This window comes from Hyperoodon ampullatus (genome assembly GCF_949752795.1).
Source record: "Hyperoodon ampullatus genome assembly, chromosome: 11".
Classification (NCBI taxonomy): Eukaryota; Metazoa; Chordata; class Mammalia; order Artiodactyla; family Ziphiidae; genus Hyperoodon; species Hyperoodon ampullatus.
The window spans coordinates 72,671,021-72,693,244 of NC_136924.1; the positions used below are offsets into that span (position 1 = coordinate 72,671,021).

Sequence of the window (22,224 nt, forward strand, 5' to 3'; positions counted from 1 at the left end):
CCAGAAGATATATCCCAGACATTTAAAAAGGCAAGAGGCTAAAAATGGTAAGAAAAAAATAATACCTCTTCAATTTCTGAATTACGCAGCCAAAGAGAAAATAAAAACCTCAATCACTCTTTATGTGGCCATTATTTTATTTTATATTTTTTTGCGGTACGCGGGCCTCTCGCTGTTGTGGCCTCTCCCGTTGCGGAGCACAGGCTCCAGACGCGCAGGCTCAGTGGCCATGGCTCACGGGCCCAGCTGCTCCGTGGCATGTGGGATCTTCCCGGACCGGGGCACGAACCCGTGTCCCCTACATCAGCAGGCGGACTCCCAACCACTGTGTGCGGCCATTATTTTTTTTTAATTCTGGCTTTTCAACAGATCTACTTGGCTCTCCTATGGAGAACGTGAATTCTGAGAATGGTACCAACAGGTTAACTCCAAGTATGATGCACTTGAAAAAGAAAGAATAAGATGGGCTCTATTCCTCTGCACATTCAGAATGGAGATGTCTGAGCATCATCAGTAAATCAACTCAGTGTCACTTTGAAATACATATTTATTTCATACAGCAGTTCTTTTAGAATCACAACTTTGGTCTTGGGGACAGAAGGGAAGAATATAACTGTCTGTTGGGGCTTTGGCATATTTGCCAAGTGTTCATACTATCTTTGTTGGACTTCTTTAAAATGTCACATCCTACTCAACTTCTAGGGAATTCTTTCTCACTAACCGTCAATCTTGGCTTTTTCTGTCCTGATGAAACCCTGATTCAAGAATAAGTTAAAGCACTATTGGTGTATTTCTGACTTTTTGTCTAAGGAAACAAATATATCACAAAATTTGAGGATTGAATTGCTCAAGACACCAAAATTATAATTTATCTTACACAGTTACTACAACCTATTCACTAATCCTTGTGAGATATTGTTTCACATATGCTTTGCCAAGTATTAATCTTTAATAAATATGTAACAAGAAAGTAATGTTTTCTGTGGAAAATATAACTTGTTTCAAAACATTTACATACTTATATTTATGTAATTGCATACATCACAGTGCTTTTTCTATGTTGATTTTATAAGATTTTATTTTTAATAGAAGAAATAGAATTAATAAGGGTATGAATGTGCTTTGAGAAAACACATCGTGACAATCTATTCAGAAAATTGTAATTCAAACCAAAGTGGGCAGGAGTCGTACAGTCTATTCAGATCTAGGAAATGTTGCTAAATCCTGTGTGAGTTCTGGGTTGTCTGTGATTTTCTCTCATTCCTCTGTGGGTATTATTCTACTGATTTTTGTTATTGAGAAGCCAATTGTTAGTCACTCTGGTTGTTAAAATAGTCTCTGTAGTGTTTTTCAGTTCTACAGATGTGTCTAGTTGTGGATTTATTTTTACTTATCCAGCCTAGGATTTACTGTGCTTTTCAAATCTGAGAGCTCAAGTCTTTCACCAGTTTTGGAAAATCTTTAGCCATTATTTCCTCAAATATTACTTCTTCTTTTACATTCTCCTTTTTCATCTTCTAAAATATCCATTAGACATATATTGGACACCTAAATACTGTCCTCTATATGTCTGAAACTCTCATATTTTTGGTCATTTTGATCTTCTAGGTAATTTCCTTAGTTCTATTTTTTAATCCAGTAATTACTTATTCAGCTGTGTCCAGCTTGCTAATAAAACTATCTCTATATAATATTTATTTCTAGGACTCTTTGGTTTGGTTTTAAATCTTCCTAGTTTTTTTGATAGTAACTTGTCCTTTTGTCAAGTTTTTTTAATTTTATATTTTGTGTGCTTAATTATAAAAAAGCCTCTATTTATAGTTTCTATTATTTCAATTTCTTGTGGGTCTATTTCCACTATTTGTTGCCTCTTCTGCTTTTTACTTATGTTGTTTATTTACATGTGTGTCTCAGAATTTTGACTTCTGAGCTTATGTTTGGCTGGGCTTTTTCTTTTGAAATTCTGTGTAGTGTATGCTGAGAGTACATGCATCCAGAAAGTTTTTGCCTTTGTTTTTGTAAAGTGCCACAAGAGCATTACCAATGCAGCATTAGTTTTTATATTATTACTTAAATGAATATAAACTAGTTTATAAATGATTTATATAAATAAAAGAATCACTAATGTATATTAATCACTTAACACTTGGTGTTTCCTGGGTTTTGGATTCTGAATACTCAAGAGTACCTCTTTATTGATCCCACGAGAAGGCCAGACTTCGCTGGATTCATTTCCTCTTATAATCCTATTTTGGTAGGTAGATTTATTTTTGTGGTTCACCCTTTCACTGAAGGCCTAGCCCTTGAAGGTGTTCACTTCATGGAAGGTCTCAGTTCCAAGTCCTGGTTCCTACTAGCCCAAGGCTTTGTCTCCAGTTCTTACATTGTCATTAAAACACAAGTAACCTGCAATTCTCTGGTTTTATGCCTTTTATTCAGTTTTTGACTGATTTACCTTTTTCCTCCCAAGCTCTGCTATGCATGCTGTATCATATTTCACCCAGTATGACTGGTTTTTCAGATTATCTAGTCTGCCACATTACATAAGTTCTATGTATGTATGTATGGGTGTATATATACAGAGAGTACACCTTTAAAACTTGAAGAATATTTTCCTACCTTGAAGGTAAATTGTCACAGATATTAAACAACTGTGCAGGAATTGTCAGTAGCTTATTATGTTGACAGATTGATAGTGGGTGAAACATCTGAGAATATTAGGGGTTATTTTTATTATGCCACCTCAGGCTTTCATATAAGATTCATAGAAATGCATTTATTTAGTAAGCATATAGTTAACGTAGTATAAAACTTCATCTACTGGCCCAAAAATGTACTGTTTTTCCAGGATAAATTTCAGAAAAAGATCCTTTATCTATTGCAGCAAAAATGGAAGAAAACAACAAACTTTAAAAAACTTTAAATTGCTGTTTGTGAGCCCGAATTTTCTTGATTAGCAGCAGGGTTATAGTATAATCAAAGGTTATAACTCACCAAAGGAGTATAAAGGAAAGTTCAGTTTTCTTAAATTCTGATTGTCCTGGTGAGGCCCTGGTATAGTAATTTTGACAAGAAAATAATCACAAATGCTGACTAAAATCAGACTGGAAATTATCTCAATAAGATGCCACGAGATGTTAAAAAAAAAAAAAGATGCCATGAAATGTAAGCAGTGCCTAGGAAAGCACCCTTTGGGAATTACACAACTTTATTACTTATTTATTTATTTATTTTTTTGCGGTACGCGGGCCTCTCACTGCTGTGGCCTCTCCCGTTGCGGAGCACAGGCTCCGGACGCACAGGCTCAGCGGCCCTGGCTCACGCGCCTAGCCGTTCCGCGGCTATGTGGGATCTTTCTGGACCGGGGCACGAACCCATGTCCCCTGCATCGGCAGGTGGACTCTCAACCACTGCACCACCAGGGAAGCCCCAACTTTATTTTTACGATGCAAAATACAGAATGTATATTGCGTAAGCTAGATCCTTAGAAAAGATTACTAGTACGGATGCGGAATCTAATTTTGTCTCTTTCTTGAATTTTTTTTAATGAAAATATTGAGAAAGTTGCTTGGTTTTTGTTAACTTCAAATCTTTCTTCAAATCTCACTTTCTTAGTGAGGCTTCTCCCACCCACCCCGTGTAACACTGCAGCTTGCTCTTTTCCTTTTACTCCTTCTTACAGCTCAGACACTCAGTCCCCTTATGCTGCTCTACCTTTTTTTCCTACAGTAGTTTCCCTTCTAATATGTTATATATATATATATGTGTGTGTGTATATATATATATCTATATATCTCTCTCTATATATATATATATATTTTCTTTTTAGTGGTACGCTGGCCTCTCACTGTTGTGGCCTCTCCCGTTGCGGAGCACAGGCTCCGGACGCGCAGGCTCAGCCGCCATGGCTCACGGGCCCAGCTGCTCCGCGGCATGTGGGATCTTCCCGGACCGGGACACAAACCCGTGTCCCCTGCATTGGCAGGCGGACTCTCAACCACTGCGCCACCAGGGAAGCCCTAATATGCTATATTTTTATGAAATTATGTTTGTTGTTTTTTGTCTGTATCTCCCCAACTAGAAAGTTATAATCTACCAAGGGCAGGAATCTTTATGTTTGTTTACTAATATATTGCCAGCAACTAAAATAGTATCTCACTTAGTAGGTGCTCAAAAATTGCTTGGGATGTAAATGAACAATTTTTTATTTCCCTGCCTATAAATCAGAGTGATAATTCATGGCCCCTCATTTCCTTACAGAGATACATGGGTACAAATGTGATCGGTGTATGCCAAGTACATTGATTTAACTGAAAGAAAGTCGTCATTCATAGAACACCAATTACCATTTTTTTTAAGCATAAAGTGGCCTAGCCTTTAAATGTCTTAATGTTTCCATCTTAAATCCGTTATTAAGTATATGGCAATTTTCCTTAAACAATCTCTCTTCTATAGCAACAGAAAAAATACAATGTTCCGTACTTGGGTAAAGGTCATACCTCATTTTTTTCCTTGAGTTTTGTGATCATAACTATCACGGGACTGTCTTCCTGCCAAACCATTTGCCAGAAATCATTCACGGTGTTGATCATGGGGCCCTGCGTGGCGATGAACGCTTTCTCTTTGCCACTGTAGCCCTAGTTTGAGAAAGGAGACAAAAATGTTGCCTTTGAAGTTCATGCCTTGCACTGAAAGTTTAGGTGAAAGATCTTCAAAACAAAATAGCTCTGATAATCCAAAAGCAACACAGACTTTTGCAGCTTTATTGATTCTAGCACCACAGTTCTTGGGGTTGTTCTCCCAGCAAGTCAGGCACAGCATACAGTACTGAGGTTTCTAAAGCTCAGTCCTCCCCAGAGCACCTCAGAGGGAGCACTATAGCCACAGACACACAGGAAAGGAAGACTTACTATAAATGACCCACTACCAATGTTGATTATGACCAAGCAAGCGGGGGAAAAAAAAAAAAAGCAACAAACTTGCTAGTAACCAACTCTGAGGAAATAAAAATAAAATAAAACTAACAATTCCAAATAGTAAATTGACATGCTCATCAGAAAGAAATTTAGATTTATTTACTTACCCTAATATAGTTAGCATTAATGTAGGTGCTCAAAGAATTAGTTACATTTTTTGGTCTTAAACATACTCTGCTGAGGGGATCTAATGAAGAAAACAAGAAAGACTGTGTTAACCAGATTTACTCTTTTAAGTTTCTTAGAACACCAATAACCAGTACATAGCACACTTATATACTGACCATCTGGCATGTGTCAATGTTATTTGTTGGTGTGGCTGTCTCTCTTTTTTTTTTTTTTAACATCTTTGTTGGAGTATAATTGCTTTACAGTGGTGTGTTAGTTTCTGCTGTATATTTGCAAACGAAGCAACTGACAAAGGATTAATCTCCAAAATATGTGTGTCTGTCTCTTGATCCGTGTTTATTGAGGGACATTTGAGACCATCTTTACCCCTTGTCCTGACACAGATCTCGTCCATAAGCCCAAGATGATGCGTTTCAACTTTACGCCATTTTTGGTGGGTTTCTGATTCTTTTTTTTTTTTTTTTGCTGTATGCGGGCCTCTCACTGCTGTGGACTCTCCCGTTGCGGAGCATAGTCTCCAGACGCGCAGGCTCAGTGGCCATGGCTCACGGGCCCAGCCGCTCCGCAGCATGTGGGATCTTCCCGGTCCGGGGCACGAACCTGTGTCCCCTGCATCGGCAGGCGGACTCTCAACAACTGCGCCACCAGGGAAGCCCGGGTTTCTGATTCTTGACCCCGTTTCTCATTTACGCTCCTTTTCTTATTCTTTGCATTTGGAATTTGCACCATATCTCCCTACTCAAGTCTCTCTTCTGTCCTCCGCAACAGCAAACACTTGGTCCAGTCCAAATCTCCTCTCACTACTTGGAAGAAGCTGTCTTTAGTTACTATGTGTTTGTTCACTGACATCACAAATATCTGATATCGGATAGATTATTACAGTATTAAATTCTAAAATCACTTTCCATCAAGAAGAGTTGAAACGTTCTTTGTGAACCACGGTAGTGATTTTTACCAACATTTACGCAAATAATCCCTTTGTGATTTCTTTCACCCGGTTACACTCTGAGCCTCTTGAAGGCCAGGATGGGGATTTTTCATGATCTGTATAAGACCTGGTGTCTAGCACAGTGCTTATATATGTAATAGACATTCAGTAAATGTCTATTGCATTGATTTAAATGTCCCCTTCCATTTTTTAAGAAGTCAGTTCTATGCATTCCTCTCTCGCAATTGTTCTGTTGCTCTTCTTCTCCGGACAGGTAAAGTCTGAGTGTGTATTTTGCCCACCTCCTCATCTACACTTCAATCCTTCTTTCGTACACTCCAATCTATCCTAACCCTAGTCTTATGCAGACACTGCTCTTGCTCTTGCCGCTGGTGACACTTTTGCTACTAAACCCAATGAGCCCATGGTGGTATTATTTTTTCATGTCCTCTGTGTAGAATTAAAAAACTGTAGATCATATATCTTTTTATGGAGTTTTCTCTTCCCTTGGATGCTGCGTCACAGCATTCTGGGTTTCCTGCTACCTATTCGATGGTCTCTTTTCAATCTTTTGCTTATTTCTTCTGCCTCCTTTAGTTTGTTTGTTTATTTGTTTATTTATTTATTGGCTGTGCTGCATGGCATAGGGGATCTTAGTTCCCCAGCCAGGGATCGAACCCGTGCCCCCTACAGTGGAAGCGTGGAGTCCTAACCACTGGACCGACAGGGAAGTACCTCGTCTGCCTCCTTTAATGTTGCTGATTCTAGGATTCAACTTGACCCTCTTCTATGCTCACTTGACACTGCCTTTTTGGGTGATTGATTCATCCCCATGATTTTGTACCCATATCCTGGAGACTCCCCAATATATATCTTACACCAGACTACTCTCCTCACTTATAGACCACGTTAGAAAAAATTTTTCATTTCCTTCTGGATATACTACAGCTTTGTGAAACTTCACATGATCATGTGCTCCTGATAGCCCTGTGTTATTCTATGTTGGGTGTGCTACCACAGCTCCTGAGTCCATGTTTGAAAACTAGTTGGACTTGACCCTCCATATTCATGTTCTGTCCGTTCAATTTCCTGAAACTCGCTAGGATTTGTCTTGCCTCCCTCTTCCCAAGGCTTTCTTCTTAGGCTAGGACGTGAGCATCCCATCTGGTCTAACTGCCTTCAGTCTTGTTCTTTACCCATCCATCCTTCTCATAGCTGGCAAGGCGGTCTTTGTAAAATGAAATCTGATCACATCATTCCCTTGCCTAAATGCCATCCATGGTTCCTAATAGTCCACAGCAGTATTTCCCAAAGAGTTATCTGTAAATCATTTCTTTTATAACATATAGAATTAGGTAATATAACTTGTAAATTAGATCATCGTTAAAAAGGGGGTTCAGTAATCAAATAAATATGGAAAACACTGAATTCAACAAACTTGAACAACAATCTTTCCACTGCAGAATTTCTCAGGGTCTATATTATGCTAATATACTCTGTGAATTTCCAAGAAGGTATTATTTATAAACTTATTTGTCCACTGCATTCATTTTATTATGAATACTTATTGACAATTTGACAGTCCAGAGCAGCACTGCCCAATAGAACTTTCTGTGATAATGGAAACGTTCCTTATCTGTGTTGCCCAAAATTGTGACCACTAGCCATGTTGGCTATTGAGCAATTGAAATGTGGCTAGTACAAACTGAGGAGTTAAAGTTTTAATTTTATTTAATTTTAATTCATTTAAATTTCCTTAGCCATATGTGGCTAGTGGCTGCTCTACTGGACAGTGCAGATTTAGGGGATGAAATCTCCTTAGTGTGTCCAACAAATCTTTATCTTTTCCCACAGCCTCATCAATAATCACTTTTCTACATGTACATGCTCTAGTCATATGGGCCCAGGGAATCTCTCAAATACTCCACGTTCTTGCAGATTCTATGCTTTTGCATGTATTGTTTCCTTGCCGTCTCTGCATGGTAAAGTATTCCTCATTTTTCAGAGCTCAGTTCAAGAAATACCTCCTTTCGGAAGCCCTCCCTTGTCTTCCTGGTGGAATTAGGCATTCCCTTCTTTGCTCAGGCTGCCTGAGTTTTATTTTAGTATTTAACATCTTGTATTTTAAGTGCTTAAATGTTTGCTTGCCCTCAGTGGTTTGTGATGAGCCCCTTGAGAGCAAGGGCTGTCTTTAATTAACATTTGTATCCTTTGTGATTTCTATTTGGTATGTGGCTCAGAGAGTGTTTAACATCAGAATTAATTTCGATTAGAAAGAGTTAAAACAATGCTTTTTTTCGATTTTTTTCTTTTCATAGCAAAGGGGACAGGAAAACTTCCATTACTTTTCAGTATCCACTGATTATTAAAAGTTTCCACAAACGCCCTAAACCACTCAGACTTGAAAAGAGGCCCACTTCCTTCAGTTTTTATAATGCCTACGTTATATATGATTTACTGGGAACTCAACCCGAAAATTGCTTAGAAGCAGGTGTCCTGTCAAGCTTAATTAAGTTTATGTTGAAAACTGGTAATTTATAGTATTTCCAAGTATTCAGAGATTTCCAAATATTAAAACAAAAACAAGAATACAACATATGATGGAGTAGGGGAAAATAAATTTGGTTCCAACCAAAGCCTTTTTAGTGTTGTTTAGTCTAATAAAAATGTCAAGGATTAAAAAAACAAAATTTTGTCATCATCAGTTATTATTTTTATCTTTATTGTTATAAGTTTATTCATGTGATGCATTTTAAGTCTACATATTAGTCAAATTCACTATGATAACTTTTTTCAGAATTGGTATTTCTGAATTATATGTTAAATGCTTAGCATACCATTTATGATTCATCTGGGCAGTATCAATAATAATTACAAATATTACATTGAGCACTGATCACTTTTCCTCCCTGTCTTCTGCTCTTCCCTTTTTATTCAGTATTTCCTTCTTTCCTTCCTTTGCTTTCTTCCTCTTTCATTCCTTTTCCCCCTCCCTTCCTCCTTAGATCCCTTTCCTCCCTTCCTCCCTCCCTTCTTTCCCTTCCTCTCCTCTACCTTCTTCCCTCCTTCTTGTTTCTTTTTTCCTCTCAACAAATTATTGAACACATAAAGTTTTGGTGTATAGAACACATGAAATTTCCCCACTTTGATCTCTTTAAAATACCCTCTGGCAATATTAAGTCTTCTTTTTAACAGAAAAAATGGTACCTGGATCCTGATATTTTGATTGGAATCATATCAGATTTTGTCAAAGTCTATACTGGGTTGAAGATTTCCTCTCCAGGAGGAAATGTGTTTAAGGTTTGAAGTCAGAGAAGAAGCTATTAGATGAAGGAAAAGTGTATCGCTCCCAGTGATGGGCAAAAGGCAGGAATGAGAGGAATAGGATAATTTTCAGAGATGAATTTAAGGTAAGTGGGAAATGGAAGGAAAGCAGGGACTGGCCACACCTTCAAGGTGATTGGGAATCATTTTCAAATTTGTTGGAAGAGAGAGAAGACTCTAGGCCTGCATTGTCCATTACGGTAGCCACTAGCCACATGTAGGTAAATTTAAGTTAATTAAAATATAATAAAATTTAAAAGTCAGTTCCTTGAGTGCACTAGCTATGCTTCAAGTGCTCATTGCCACATGCAGCTAATGGCTATCACATTGGAGATACAGAATATTTCCATCATTGTAGAGAGTTTTAGTGGACAGTGCTGAATTTGGCAATGCAGTGATAGATTATGTGAAATTCACTTTTTAACATGTATGTGAACATTATAAGAGAAAACAGGGCTCTTCAGTACTGTTTTTGAAACTGTAAACGTTTCTCTCCAAGGTTAGTGTTCTTAATTTTCTGGAATTGTTTCTGGGGTTAATGATGGATTCAGTTAGGTGGAGAAGGAAAGGAGAAACTAACATTAGCTGAGGGTTTACTATTAGTTGGAACTTTCCTAGCCATTTTTCATATATTTATTTGATTCTTTCAATAGCCTTACAGGGTAGTATTACTATTACTATTTTTAGGGACAAAGAAAGGATGGCACAGAAAGATTAAGTAGCTTGCCATAAATTGTAAATGTTTTTGCCAGGATAGGAAATCAAGTCTAAACTCCAGTATTTTGCTGAGTCACACAACTCGTTGCTTTAATGAGTGGTTCACTTATTTGCATATTTACTCTGCTCTAGGCACTTTATATAGTGAAACGGAAAACATAATGTAAGTAGGAAACATTACTAGACTTTAAATTTTTAAATATAAAATGATGGTCAGAGTAAATAGGGTTTTAAAATTTGATTTATATTGTTTTGTAGTTGTATAAATAAATTGGCTGCATGGAAAAAATGTACATAAAATTTCTTGTTATACTTCTTTGTTATACAAATAATTTCACATTGATATATGATCAGTTTTTTCCCATTGCTCTTGTGTTTAGGACATAGATAAATTTTTATCACAAATATTTGTTTATATTGGAAAGCAATTTGATATAAACTTGACCTAAGCCCTTTAATCTACCACTTAAGAATGTTCTGAGCCAGGGTGACACTGTCCTTAGAAAAGAAGCTACAATTTAATTTGGCCATCCATATTTCTGCTGCAAAACATCCTCCAAATTATACAAACTCACTAATATGTACAAGCTGGAAGCTTTTAAACTTGAGAGTTTATTGTAGGTTAAAACAATAAAAATAATTATAATATTTAAAATATTAATCATTTTAAGATTGTTATTTTATGTAATGTTTCAAATTTACCCCATATTACAGTCTAAAATAAACCATAAAGAGCAGCTTTTCATATTCATTCCAGTCTTTTCTGATGATTTTCCAGCCAATGATGTGGCTTGTCCAAGCTATATTTACTAGGTTATATTCTGTGCAACAGAGCGTGGGTGGGGTATTCAGGCTATAGACATTTTCAACAGAAAATCTGTCATTTGCAACATCAGTTGTCAGCACAGGTGCCCTGGTTCAAGCGACCCACCCAGTTCTGGGAATGGAAAAGCTGACACAGGACTGTGAAGCAGTTGTCTGATAGCATCTGGCAGGAAACAGAGAAGGTTGAACTTTAAAATAGTCCTAATAATTTCCAAATCCTTCTGAGATTAGGTGGTTAAGTATAATACTTGCAATATATGTACATGACCTAATTACTTATGTTTGGTAAATTTCAGATGAAAAGTCCTGAGAGAGAGAGTCGGGGGTGGGGGTGGAGGGAGAGAGAGAGAGAGAGAGAGAGAGAGAGACCAGTTGTAACACACAGCACTTTCATCCCCTTCAGACAATTATAGTTATAAAATATCTTTCAACAGTGACTCTATCTTAGGTAAATAGGTTTAACTATACAGACCAATTAAAAATATGTTACAATGGGGCTTCCCTGGTGGCGCAGTGGTTGAGAGTCCGCCTGCTGATGCAGGGGGCACAGGTTCGTGCCCCGGTCCGGGAAGATCCCACATGCCGCGGAGCGGCTGGGTCCGTGAGCCGCGGCCGCTGAGCCTGCGCGTCCGGAGCCTGTGCTCCGCAACGGGAGAGGCCACAACAGTGAGAGGCCCACGTACCGCAAAAAAAAAAAAAAAAAAAAAAAAGTTACAGTGGAGTAACTGTTACAATGTGTTTCCAACTCCAACAGAAGGGGAAGCCCAAGGACACTATTAACAGTAATTCTTGCTCTGTTACTATAAATATGAAGAATTTGGTGTTTTATGAGTGAATTAATGAACTGAATTATGAAGACTCTACTATTTCAATGTCAATACTCTAAAACAAATCTTCGTGGCTCCATCTTTCCAGAGCTATTGCCTTGAGATGTTTATGGATTTTTGCCCAAATCCCAACTATATCTGTTTGTTTAGTGATTAACAATATTGCTTCTTCTCCAAAATATTTTTGCCTTTCTAGGCAGAATTACTCAGTCCTCCTACACCGGTTAGGCAAGATCTCTATTCAGGCTCTTACACTGAACATAATTACTTGTCTACATGTCTCTCCTCTGGTCTGTGACCTTCTTGATCTTATATGCTGCTCCTTATTCCTTACTAGTTCCAGGCATCTAGCTCACTGCTTGACATCGATAAGTTTCATGGAGTTAAATTTAGTTTTAATATAGTCTAAACAGTGTTTCTCCAAGTGTGATCCTGCTATCACCTGTATCAGAATCACCTGGGTGTTTGCTAGAAGTACAGATTCCTGGGCCCAACAGAACCCACTTAAACAGAATCCCCAGGGCAGGGCACAGGACTGGATTTTTAACAAGGACTCTAGGTGATTGTTATGCACAATGAAGTCTTTTGGTAACAGCTTTTGTGAGATATAATTCATATACCATACAACTCACTCATTTAAAATGTGCCATCACATAATTTATTTTTATTTGTTTAATCCACAGAGTTGTGCAACTATCAGTGGTGGAAAGCATGGGGGCAGATGGGTTTGGATTTGAATCTTGCTTTTTTAATATCTATAAGCCTCACTTTCCTCCTCTGTAAGAAAGGAACAGTAATATCTTTCTGAGTTATGATGAGAATAGCTAACATTGAGCACTTTATCATGTGCAAAGCACTGGGCTCTACAACAACCCTGTGAGGTGGCTACTACTACTCCCATTTCACAGATGAAGTTAAGAAATTTACCCATGACCATACAGTAAGTGGGGCAGCTGGATATGAACCCCAGCAGATTGGCTCTGGAGGCAGCTCTATAGCTACTAGACTCTTCTGTAAGGATACAAGATAGTATATAGAATGTTTCTAGCAAGGATGACATTTTAATTATCTCCCAAATAAACTCATACTCTTTAGTAGTCATTTCTCATGCCTCTCACCACTAGGCAACAACTGTAATTTCTATGTCTACAGATTTGCCTAACTGGACACTTCATATAAATGGCATTATGCAGTATGAGTTCATTTGTGATGGCTTCTTTCACTTAGCATAATGAGTTCAAGGTTCATCCATGTCGTAGCATGCATCAGTACCTCGTTACTTTTTAAATTAATGAATTAATTCATTAATTCATTAATTTTATTTATTTTTTGGCCACATTGGGTCTTCATTGCTGCACGCGGGCTTTCTCTAGTTATGGCAACCATGTCTACTCTTCGTTGTGGTGCGCGGGCTTCTCTTTGAGGTGGCTTCTCTTGTTGTGGGGCCCGGGCTCTAGGCACTCGGGCTTCAGTAGTTGTGGCACGAGGGCTCAGTATTTGTGGCTCTAGAGCACAAGCTCAGTAGCTGTGGCACACGGGTTTAGTTGCTCCACGGTGTGTGGGACCTTCCCTGGACCAGGGCTGTAACCCGTGTCCGCTGCATTGGCAAGAGGATTCTTTTTTTTTTTTTTTTTTTAGCATCTTTATTGGAATATAATTGCTTTACAATGGTGTGTTAGTTTCTACTGTATAACAAAGTGAATCAGCTATACATATACATATATCCCCATATCCCCTCCTTCTTGTGTCTCCCTCCCACCCTCCCTATCTCACCCCTCTAGGTGGTCACAAAGCACCAAGCTGATCTCCCTGTGTTATGTGGCTACTTTTCACTAGCTATCTATTTTACATTTGGTAGTGTATATATGTCCATGCCACTCTCTCACTTCGTCCCAGATTACACTTCCCCCTCCCTGTGACCTCAAGTCCATTCTCTACATCTGTGTCTTTATTCCTGTGGCAGGTGGATTCTTAACCACTGTGCCACCAGGGAAGTCCTGTACCTCATTACTTTTTATTGCTGAATAATATTATGTTGTGTGAATATACTACATTTTATTTATCCATTCATCAGTTGATGGATACTGTGGTTATTTCCACTCTTTGGGCTATTACAGATAATACTGTTACAAATATTTGTGTACAGCTTTTGTGTGGATACTTGTTTTTATTTCTCTTGTGCATATACCTAGGAGTAGGAAGTCTGAGTCATATAGTAACTTTAGGTTTTACCTTTTGAGGAACTACCAGACTGTTTCCTCAGTAGCTGTACCATATTACATCCCTACCATCAAAGTATGACGGTTCCAATTTCTCTACATCCTTGCCAACATTTTCTATCATCTTTTTTATTATAATCATGTGGTTATGAAGTGTTATCTCACTTCGGTTTTGATTTCCCTGATGCCTAATTGTGTTGAGTATCTTTTCATATGTTCATTGGCCATTTGTGTATCTTTTATGGAGAAATGTCTATTCAAGTCCCTTGCTCATTTTAAAATTGGGCTATTTGTCTTTTTATAATTGAGTTATAAGAGTTCTTTATATATTATACATACAAGTCTTTTATTAGATGTATAATTTATAAATATTTTCTCCCATTTTGTGTCATTATCATCTTTTTAGTTTCTTGATGGTGTCCTTCGAAGCACAAAACTTTGAAATTTTGTTCAAGTTCAATTTACCTATTTTTTTCTTTTGTTGCTTATACTTTTGTGTCATATCTAAGAAATCATTGACTAATTCAAGGTCATGAGATTTACATCTGTTTTATGTGAAAAGTTTTATAGTTTTAGCTCTTACAGTTAGGCCTCTGATCCATTTTGAATTAATTTTTGTACGCAAAAATGTAATTTTTGTATGTGGGGCAGGGTCCAACTTCAGTTTTTTTTGCATATGGCTACCCAGTTGTTTCAGCATCACTTATTGAAAAGACTTGCCTTTCCCCACTGAATTGTTTGACACCCTTAGTGAAAGTCAATTGACCATAATGTGTGCCACAGTAAAGTTTTAGAACCATGTGTCTACTGAAATTATGAGCAGACCATTATTTTAAGAGTAATACAAGAAAAGTTATTAACCTTAGACCACTTTAATGATTATTAGTCTTTTTTTTTTTTTTTTTTTTTTGGCTGCACCACTTGTGGGGTCTTAGTTCTCTGACCAGGGATTGAACCCGGGCCCTGGCAGTGAAAGCACAGAGTCCTAACCACTGGACCACCAGGGAATTCCACTTTAACGATTATTAGTCTTGAGATGTGTTTGCAATTCCAAATTTGGTGTGTATATGGAAGTTGTGAGGATGGGAAATGGTGAGGTAGGGGTGGATGGGGAAGGCTTGCGCTTTACAACACAAACTATTTAATTCAAGAAACTTACTTGGCAAAATGGTCTTATAGCGATTTTTAGTTCCATGACATGGAATGTCAATTTCTTTGGGATCCACAAAGTTCATTGGTATTTCCTGCAAAAATAAATGATATCAAATACTGTATTTAATGCTGTCACAAAGAAAATCTTCACGGGGGGCCATCTGATCCAGAGCTCTACTGGACTTCAAAGTCATTTATGAAACAACAGACTACCACCTCTGGTTGACCAACTCCCTTCCCTTCATAAACACATCAGCTGCACCCTGACAAGCTGACTCCAAGAAACGGCTTTGTGTGTTAGAAAGTATTATTTGATATGTAGTTCTTAAAGAGACATAGAAAACTTTGGTTAGGTTTTAAGAATCCTGTTCCGACATAATTGCTGGAAATATATAAACAGGCAGCTGAAAAATTGTTTTTTCTTAAACAGTGTATTCAGATTTCTTCCTATCTTTGTGTAGATTCAGTACCAAAAATTTTATTATGATAGATTCTCTTTTAACAATAATTGTGACTCTTTTAGGATTATGAAAACCTTCCTCCCCAAATGGTAAATATAAAGGGCATTTTTGCTGATTTAAGTGATGATGATATGATGCATTTTTTTGGATTAAGAAATGGTTTATAATTGTACTGTTCCATTTGTGATTGTAAATGCAACATTTGTAGTGAAGGGCATTTAGGCACTGTCCTCTCACACTTAACAAGAACACAAATATTTTTATTAAGTCAGAATATATGTCAAAGGATGGAGGAGGGAACAATTAAAGCAGAAGTTGCTCTGTGTGTTAGACAGAAAAGGTGGGCGTCTGATGCTGACTGGGCCAAAGGAAACAAAAAGCCAACGTTTTCAAAAGGGTCTAAACAAATATTTAAGGAGTTGATTATACAAAATAGTATGTTTTCTAACTTAAAATTCTGCAAAGGATTGCTTTGATAAGGTCAATGTGCATTAAAATACCTTTTGTCCTTATATCACATAAAATAATATTTTTCTTATCTACACTTTCTCCTACAGAAAATAGAACTTGACAGCTTAATATTCATTGAAATGAAAGAAATTATCTACAAATTTATTTAAATTGTCCTTGCTTTCAGTCAATCTGAAAATTCAAGAAAAGCCTGACTACTGTGAGTTTAAGACTCGGTCCATTGAGAGGAGTAGCTTACTTCTAAAATATTGTTTCCTAAGCTTGCATTATTTTAGGTATTTACGATATTTATTCCTACTCTCTGCTCCAACTAAATGTTGTAAGTTCTCAGTTCCTAGTTACTAAAATAAGCAAAATTGTTGAATGTTCAGTAGAAACCACATGTTCATGCTTGGTAATTTCCAACAAGTTAGTCTGTTTTAGCAAAGCCGTGAATATCTTTATTCCTCCCCGATCTTTCCTGTTTTCTGACACACACTGACAAATGTGTCATCTTCCAGCATTATCTCTCTCCTCAGCATTCCTTGTTGGCCTCATCTCTCAGGGAAGTAGACTGTGTTAAGGGCTTATCTCAGAACAAAGAGCTATCTGTGGTTGTAGAAAAGAATACTAGGTGTACCCTTGGCCACTTATGTGATCACTGACTGGTTCTTTTATTCCTCCCAGTTCTCATTTTTTTCATACATAAAAGATGATATGCTATGAAGTCTAATTTTTAAAACAACATGCTTGTATTTTAATAATAGTTGATGAAGCTGATAGATCTAACCTATTGTTGTCTCTTTCATCATTAGGGTGGCTGCAAACACCTGAACTGACCCTGCAGTCGTGAACTTATTATACCCAACAGCTATGGCTTAAATGTACAACTGCTTTAAGATGCAAGGGGTTCTATAAAATGGATATTCCCCTTGGGCAACAATGAGACCTAAGAAGGTCTAATCTGTCTCCATGCTCTCTAGATTGAAATGTGTGTTCATGCATTATCACCAGCAACAGTGATGGGTCGGCATCATTTTTAGCTGAATGAAACTCACCATCAGTTTTAGCTCACATTGGGTCTTCCTCTTGTGTTCCTTATTTCATTAAATGACAATACATGCACGCTGTTGCTCAAGTCTAAAAATGGGGGTGTCATCCCTGACTTTTTCTTGGCTGCCTTAGCCTATTAAGCCCACTTCTGGTAGGTGCCTATAGATCCTCCCAAATTTTCACTGCTACTCTTTTAGTTTTGACCATCACAGCTTCACAGGATTATCTCTACAGTCTCCAAAATACCTCTTTCTAATGCTGACTCTACTGCAGATAGTGATCTTTTTAAAACACAAGATAAGTCCAAACCCTTAAATATGTATTAAGATTTGGGTTTCTTTTATATCTGAAACTCAGTTTCTGTCACTTCCCACCTTAACTTCAATGCTCCTGTCAAACTGCACAATTTCATTTCCCGAACAGTGACAGCAAGGCTGTTCTTTCATCCTGGAATGCTCAGCTCCTTCTTGTCACTTTGCCTGGCCAGCCCTTATATACTCTGCCTCAATTCACATTCTAGTTTGAACACTTACCAATAGTTGATGAGATGCAGGGTGGATCTAAAATCCTCGCACTTAACCTTTTGAACTATAACCATTTTACCATAAGTTGCCTGAGTGGAAGACAGTGTCATTTTAGAATGTGCCTCTAGTGCCTAGTATATCAAAACACCTACTGAAGAGTAAATCATAAATAGCAGGCTCACCATGAATTCACTTTGGAGTAAATGTGAACTTGCCACGACGTCCCTGAGCTGTGACCTTGTGAGAATACGGCTGGCTGACTGCAGATACTCCATTGCTACCTTCTCCCGTGGGGTTGGTGTGGCCACAAAGGGTTCAACATTCCCCAAGCTACTCATGTCCAGGGTAAGAGATACGTTGGACCCTCGTCTACATTGGAGAAAAATGTTATTAGGTTTAAATACTGCATGAATTATTGTGAGCATATCAGTTTGTCTTTCTGTACATACATATAATTCAGTGAGAACTATTACAGAAATAAGGACCCAATATCTTCTTTTATGGTACCGTAATTGACTATAGCAACTACTCATAGTTTCTTAAGAAACTGACAGTTTTGTTGTTGGAAATAACTCTGAATTGAGAAAATGCACTATAGTTTATTAAGGGGTATAGTTGCTACAGAAATAATAACATGGCTAATAAATTAAGTGAAAAATTTAGGAAAAGTAAACACAGCATTTGAATTGAGGAATGGAGAACTGGCAAATACAGGTCAAAACAAATGTGAGTAGAGAGAAAACAACAAGATACTAGGCCCAGCATATTATTTCCTTTGAATGGTATTTTACATGTATGGAACACTACCTCAGGAAATATTGAAGTGGCTACAGCTTAATTTTAAGAAATGCAAAATTGTTAGAACATACAACAAAAAATCCAGTAAACAAAAACATATCAGTTCTTTCCTCCTATGAATCTGCTTCTGGGTGTAGCTTTGGTGTCATTCTATAGTTTGATATATAATGTTGTCATTTTTGTTAATTTCTAAATGGTTTGTAATTGTCGTTTTAATTCTTGCTTTAACTCAATGGTAACATAAGTGTTTGCCCATTTATTGTCCTTATTAATGTCTAGTAAGAGTACATGGAAATCAATGAATGGATTTCTAATTACTGGAATTTCTTGATTCTTCCTTTGAGACAAATACTATAAAAAATTTTCTAAATATTTCATACATACCTTTGCTGGCAGCTGCTTTGGTTATCTATCTATGTATCTATTGACATATATCTCTATATATCATATATAAGCACATATGTACATATATAGCACCTTATATATTATATTATGATATATTATTAAAGATATTATTCCAATCTATTTTTTTCCTTACTTTTTTCCTACTGGATTTCTCATAGCCTGAGATATGTATGTGATTCTTCCACAGTAATGGTTTTTGTTATTTTTCCTTATATTTCTAACAGTTTTTACTTTATATATTCAGCCATTATGTTATTTGAAGAGATTCATAATTATATCTTCACTGTAAATTTTATCAGTATCAAATACTTTTTCATTAATTTTATGTTTGGCCTCACATTTGACTTTTGCTTCCCAGTTTTATTGAGACCCAATTGACATATGGCATTGTGTTAAGTTTAAGGTGTTTGACTTACATATATTATAAAATGATTATGCACTAAGTTCAGTTAACATTCATCACATCATATAGATACCAAAAACAAAGTTTTTCCTGTGATAAGAACTCTTAGGAACTACTCTCTTAACACTTTCAAATACTGTATACCACATAGCAGTGTTAACCATAGTCATCATGTTGTACATTACATCTCTAGTACATATTTATCTTATAACTGAAAGTTTGTATATTTTGACCACTTTCATCCAATTCATCCTCCCTCCACCCCTCACATCTGATTAAAAAAAATAATATTGACATAACTGCTTTTTTTTTTTCTTGGCATGTTCTTGAAAATCTTTTTCTAGTTTCTATTATTATTTTTAACTCTTTTGAATCACTGTACTAGGGATTAGGGGATAGCATTTTGGACACCCCATAAAATATTACCTACCTGATAAGAGGGATGGTTGCCCCCCACCATGTTTTCTTTTTGGTGGCTGCTCGTGGTGACTGACAGAGCTCCCCCCTTTCTTTCTGAGTAGGGGGGAAACAGCTGAGGAGGAGCAAAGGGTGGTTCTCCTTTCAGGCCAAGAGTTTTAATCTATTTTTAATGGGAAAGTGGTTTTTAAAGTTTCTCAATCCAGTTCTTTTGGCCTTTAAATTGCAGAAATTCCTTCCTAATTCTGATAATAGTTTGCCTATTGGTCTTAGATTTTAGTGTATTTGTGAGAATTTGACTTTTGCTGGTTACATAGATAGTTGAGTAAGAGCTGGGAGAAGCAGCTTAGGGGACTGCTAATCAGATGCCATTTTAAACCACTATTCCATTCAGTCCTTTTTCAGCCCTAAAATACAGAAGTATGTACAAACCTGTGAACTGAGGGATACTCAGTGCTACAATGGTTTAGTAGAAAGTGAGGTCTCTTCTGTCCAGAGTGGTCAGAGCAGATGTATGAATGAGGATGAATTGAGTTGGGTCTTGAAGATAAAAGATAAATTTTGAGTAGATGGTTATTTCAGAGAGAGAGTCTGGCAGAGAAAAAAAAAAAGTGTGGGAGCAGGAAATGATAAGGCATCTTTGAGAAATCTCATATCAGCAGTTTGAGCTAGAGTTCAGTTGTGTAAAATGTATTTTGGAACCGGGGGCAGGGTTATGTAGGAGAGTTGAAAGAGAAGCAAGAGTCATAGAAACAAGAGTATTAAAAAAGCCTGCCTGAATCCAGAAAAGAGAGAATTCAGAGCATCAAGTTATATCAACCTCTCTTTTGGCTTCTCGCAGCATACTCTGCTGAAACCTGGAGGATTAAAAGCCTCTGGGATCCCTGTCTAAGGTCTTCTTGATCTTATGAGTAAATTTTCTAAGGATTCTGTGATAAACTGAGAGCCATGGAAGCATTTTCATGCAAACTGACTTGGTCAGGAAGAACCACTTTTGTTTGTCAAGGGAAGGAAGAAAGGAAACGAATATTATTTATTCAACATCTACTATTTGCCAAGCACTGTTCTAAGCACTTTCACATATGGTATCTCAATCTTCAGAGCATCCCTCTGACGTATTATTTTCCCCCATTTCACAAGTGAAGAGACAACTAATAGGAACGTGATAGCAGAATAAAGATTCAATCCAAGTTAGAACATAGGACCCAAGCTCTTTCTGCTTTGCCACCCAAAAGCAAGGGTAAGGTGGGCAGATTATGTTAGACTGTGCAGTGCCCTATGTAGAGCTGGGGTCTGTTCTTGGGGGGAAAGTTAGGATTACTGAATTATAATGTGGAGACAGTGCAGTATTCAAGGTACGAATTCAATCTTTACAGGCATACTTGTCTGGGCTCAAACACTGCCTCTCTCACGTCGTTGTGGTGGACCTTTGGTCTGGCTATTTAGACTTGTTACATCTCAATTTCCTCTTCTTTTTGAAATGAATAATTCAGTGTACCTACTTCAGAGGATTATTACAAGGATTAACCAGATAGTTTAAGTAAACTGCTTTTAAATAAGATGCCTGGCTACTAATAAATTTGGGTCATAATGAATAAAGTCCTATATAACTCTCACCTTCTTCTTCTCTAAGAGATCCATTTTAAGAGATCTTCATAAAAACTTGAAAATTCTTTACAGTGAGATTAACGTTTTGAAATCAATGGATAGATTCTATAGCTTGTCACTAAAGAAAAACACATCCTTCTTGATAACCTCTTTCTCTTAAAATTTCTTTTTATTATGGCAAAGCCATCTTCTCTGAACCCTAAACAATTCCAGAACACTTCACCTCAATGCCTCAGACAATGTCTTAAAGTTTAATTATGGAGTCAAACTGGTACAGGCTGTTGACCTTACAGAAAACACTTTCCACAAAACAGCCCTTATCATGAGGGCTCTTCTATCCTGGCCATGAAATATTACCATAGGATGTCATTAGCTTGGAAAAATCTCTGCTTTTGTTAATTCTTATTTTCAAGGAACAACCAATATCTGGGTTAACTGAAATATAGTGGAATTAGGAAACAAAATCAGTAGAATCCACTTTAAAAGGTGTACACTTCTTAGTCGTGTCTTGGGTTGGAGAGAAGAGATTAAATACACATCCACATATATTTTAAAGCGTTAATTTTTCTGTTATAAAAGTAACACATGGGCTTCCCTGGTGGTGCAGTGGTTGAGAGTCCGCCTGCCGATGCAGGGGACGCGGGTTCGTTCCCAGGTCCGGGAAGATCCTACATGCCGCAGAGCGGCTGGGCCTGTGAGCCATGGCCGCTGAGCCTGCGCGTCCGGAGCCTGTGCTCCGCAACGGGAGAGGCCACAACAGTGAGAGGCCCACATACCGCAAAAAAAAAAAAAAAAAAAAAAAAAAGTAACACATGTTCATTGTAGAAAATTTTAAACTTAGGAGTTTCAGGGACTTCCCTGGTGGTGCAGTGGTTAAGAATCCACCTGCCAATGCAGAGGACATGGATTCGAGCCCTGCTCAGGGACAATGCCACATGCCATGGACCAACTAAACCCATGTGCTACAACTACTGAGCCTGTGCTGTAGAGCCTGCGAGCCACAACTAC

The 22,224-nt window shown here is 37.5% G+C and overlaps 1 protein-coding gene across 1 annotated transcript in view; it reads right to left on the reverse strand.

Moving 5' to 3' along the window:
• Positions 1 to 22,224, reverse strand: part of PTPRR (protein tyrosine phosphatase receptor type R) — a gene marked incomplete at its 3' end in the record, with an annotated part of 278,404 nt that overhangs the window by 28,709 nt on the left and 227,471 nt on the right. Inside the window, exons 7-10 of the mRNA XM_079715195.1 lie at positions 17,768 to 17,954; positions 15,105 to 15,189; positions 5,084 to 5,163; positions 4,500 to 4,637 (exon numbers count right to left, since the gene is read on the reverse strand). Coding sequence (XP_079571321.1) covers positions 4,500 to 4,637; positions 5,084 to 5,163; positions 15,105 to 15,189; positions 17,768 to 17,954 — 490 coding nt within the window. The remainder of the gene's footprint in view (positions 1 to 4,499; positions 4,638 to 5,083; positions 5,164 to 15,104; positions 15,190 to 17,767; positions 17,955 to 22,224) is intronic.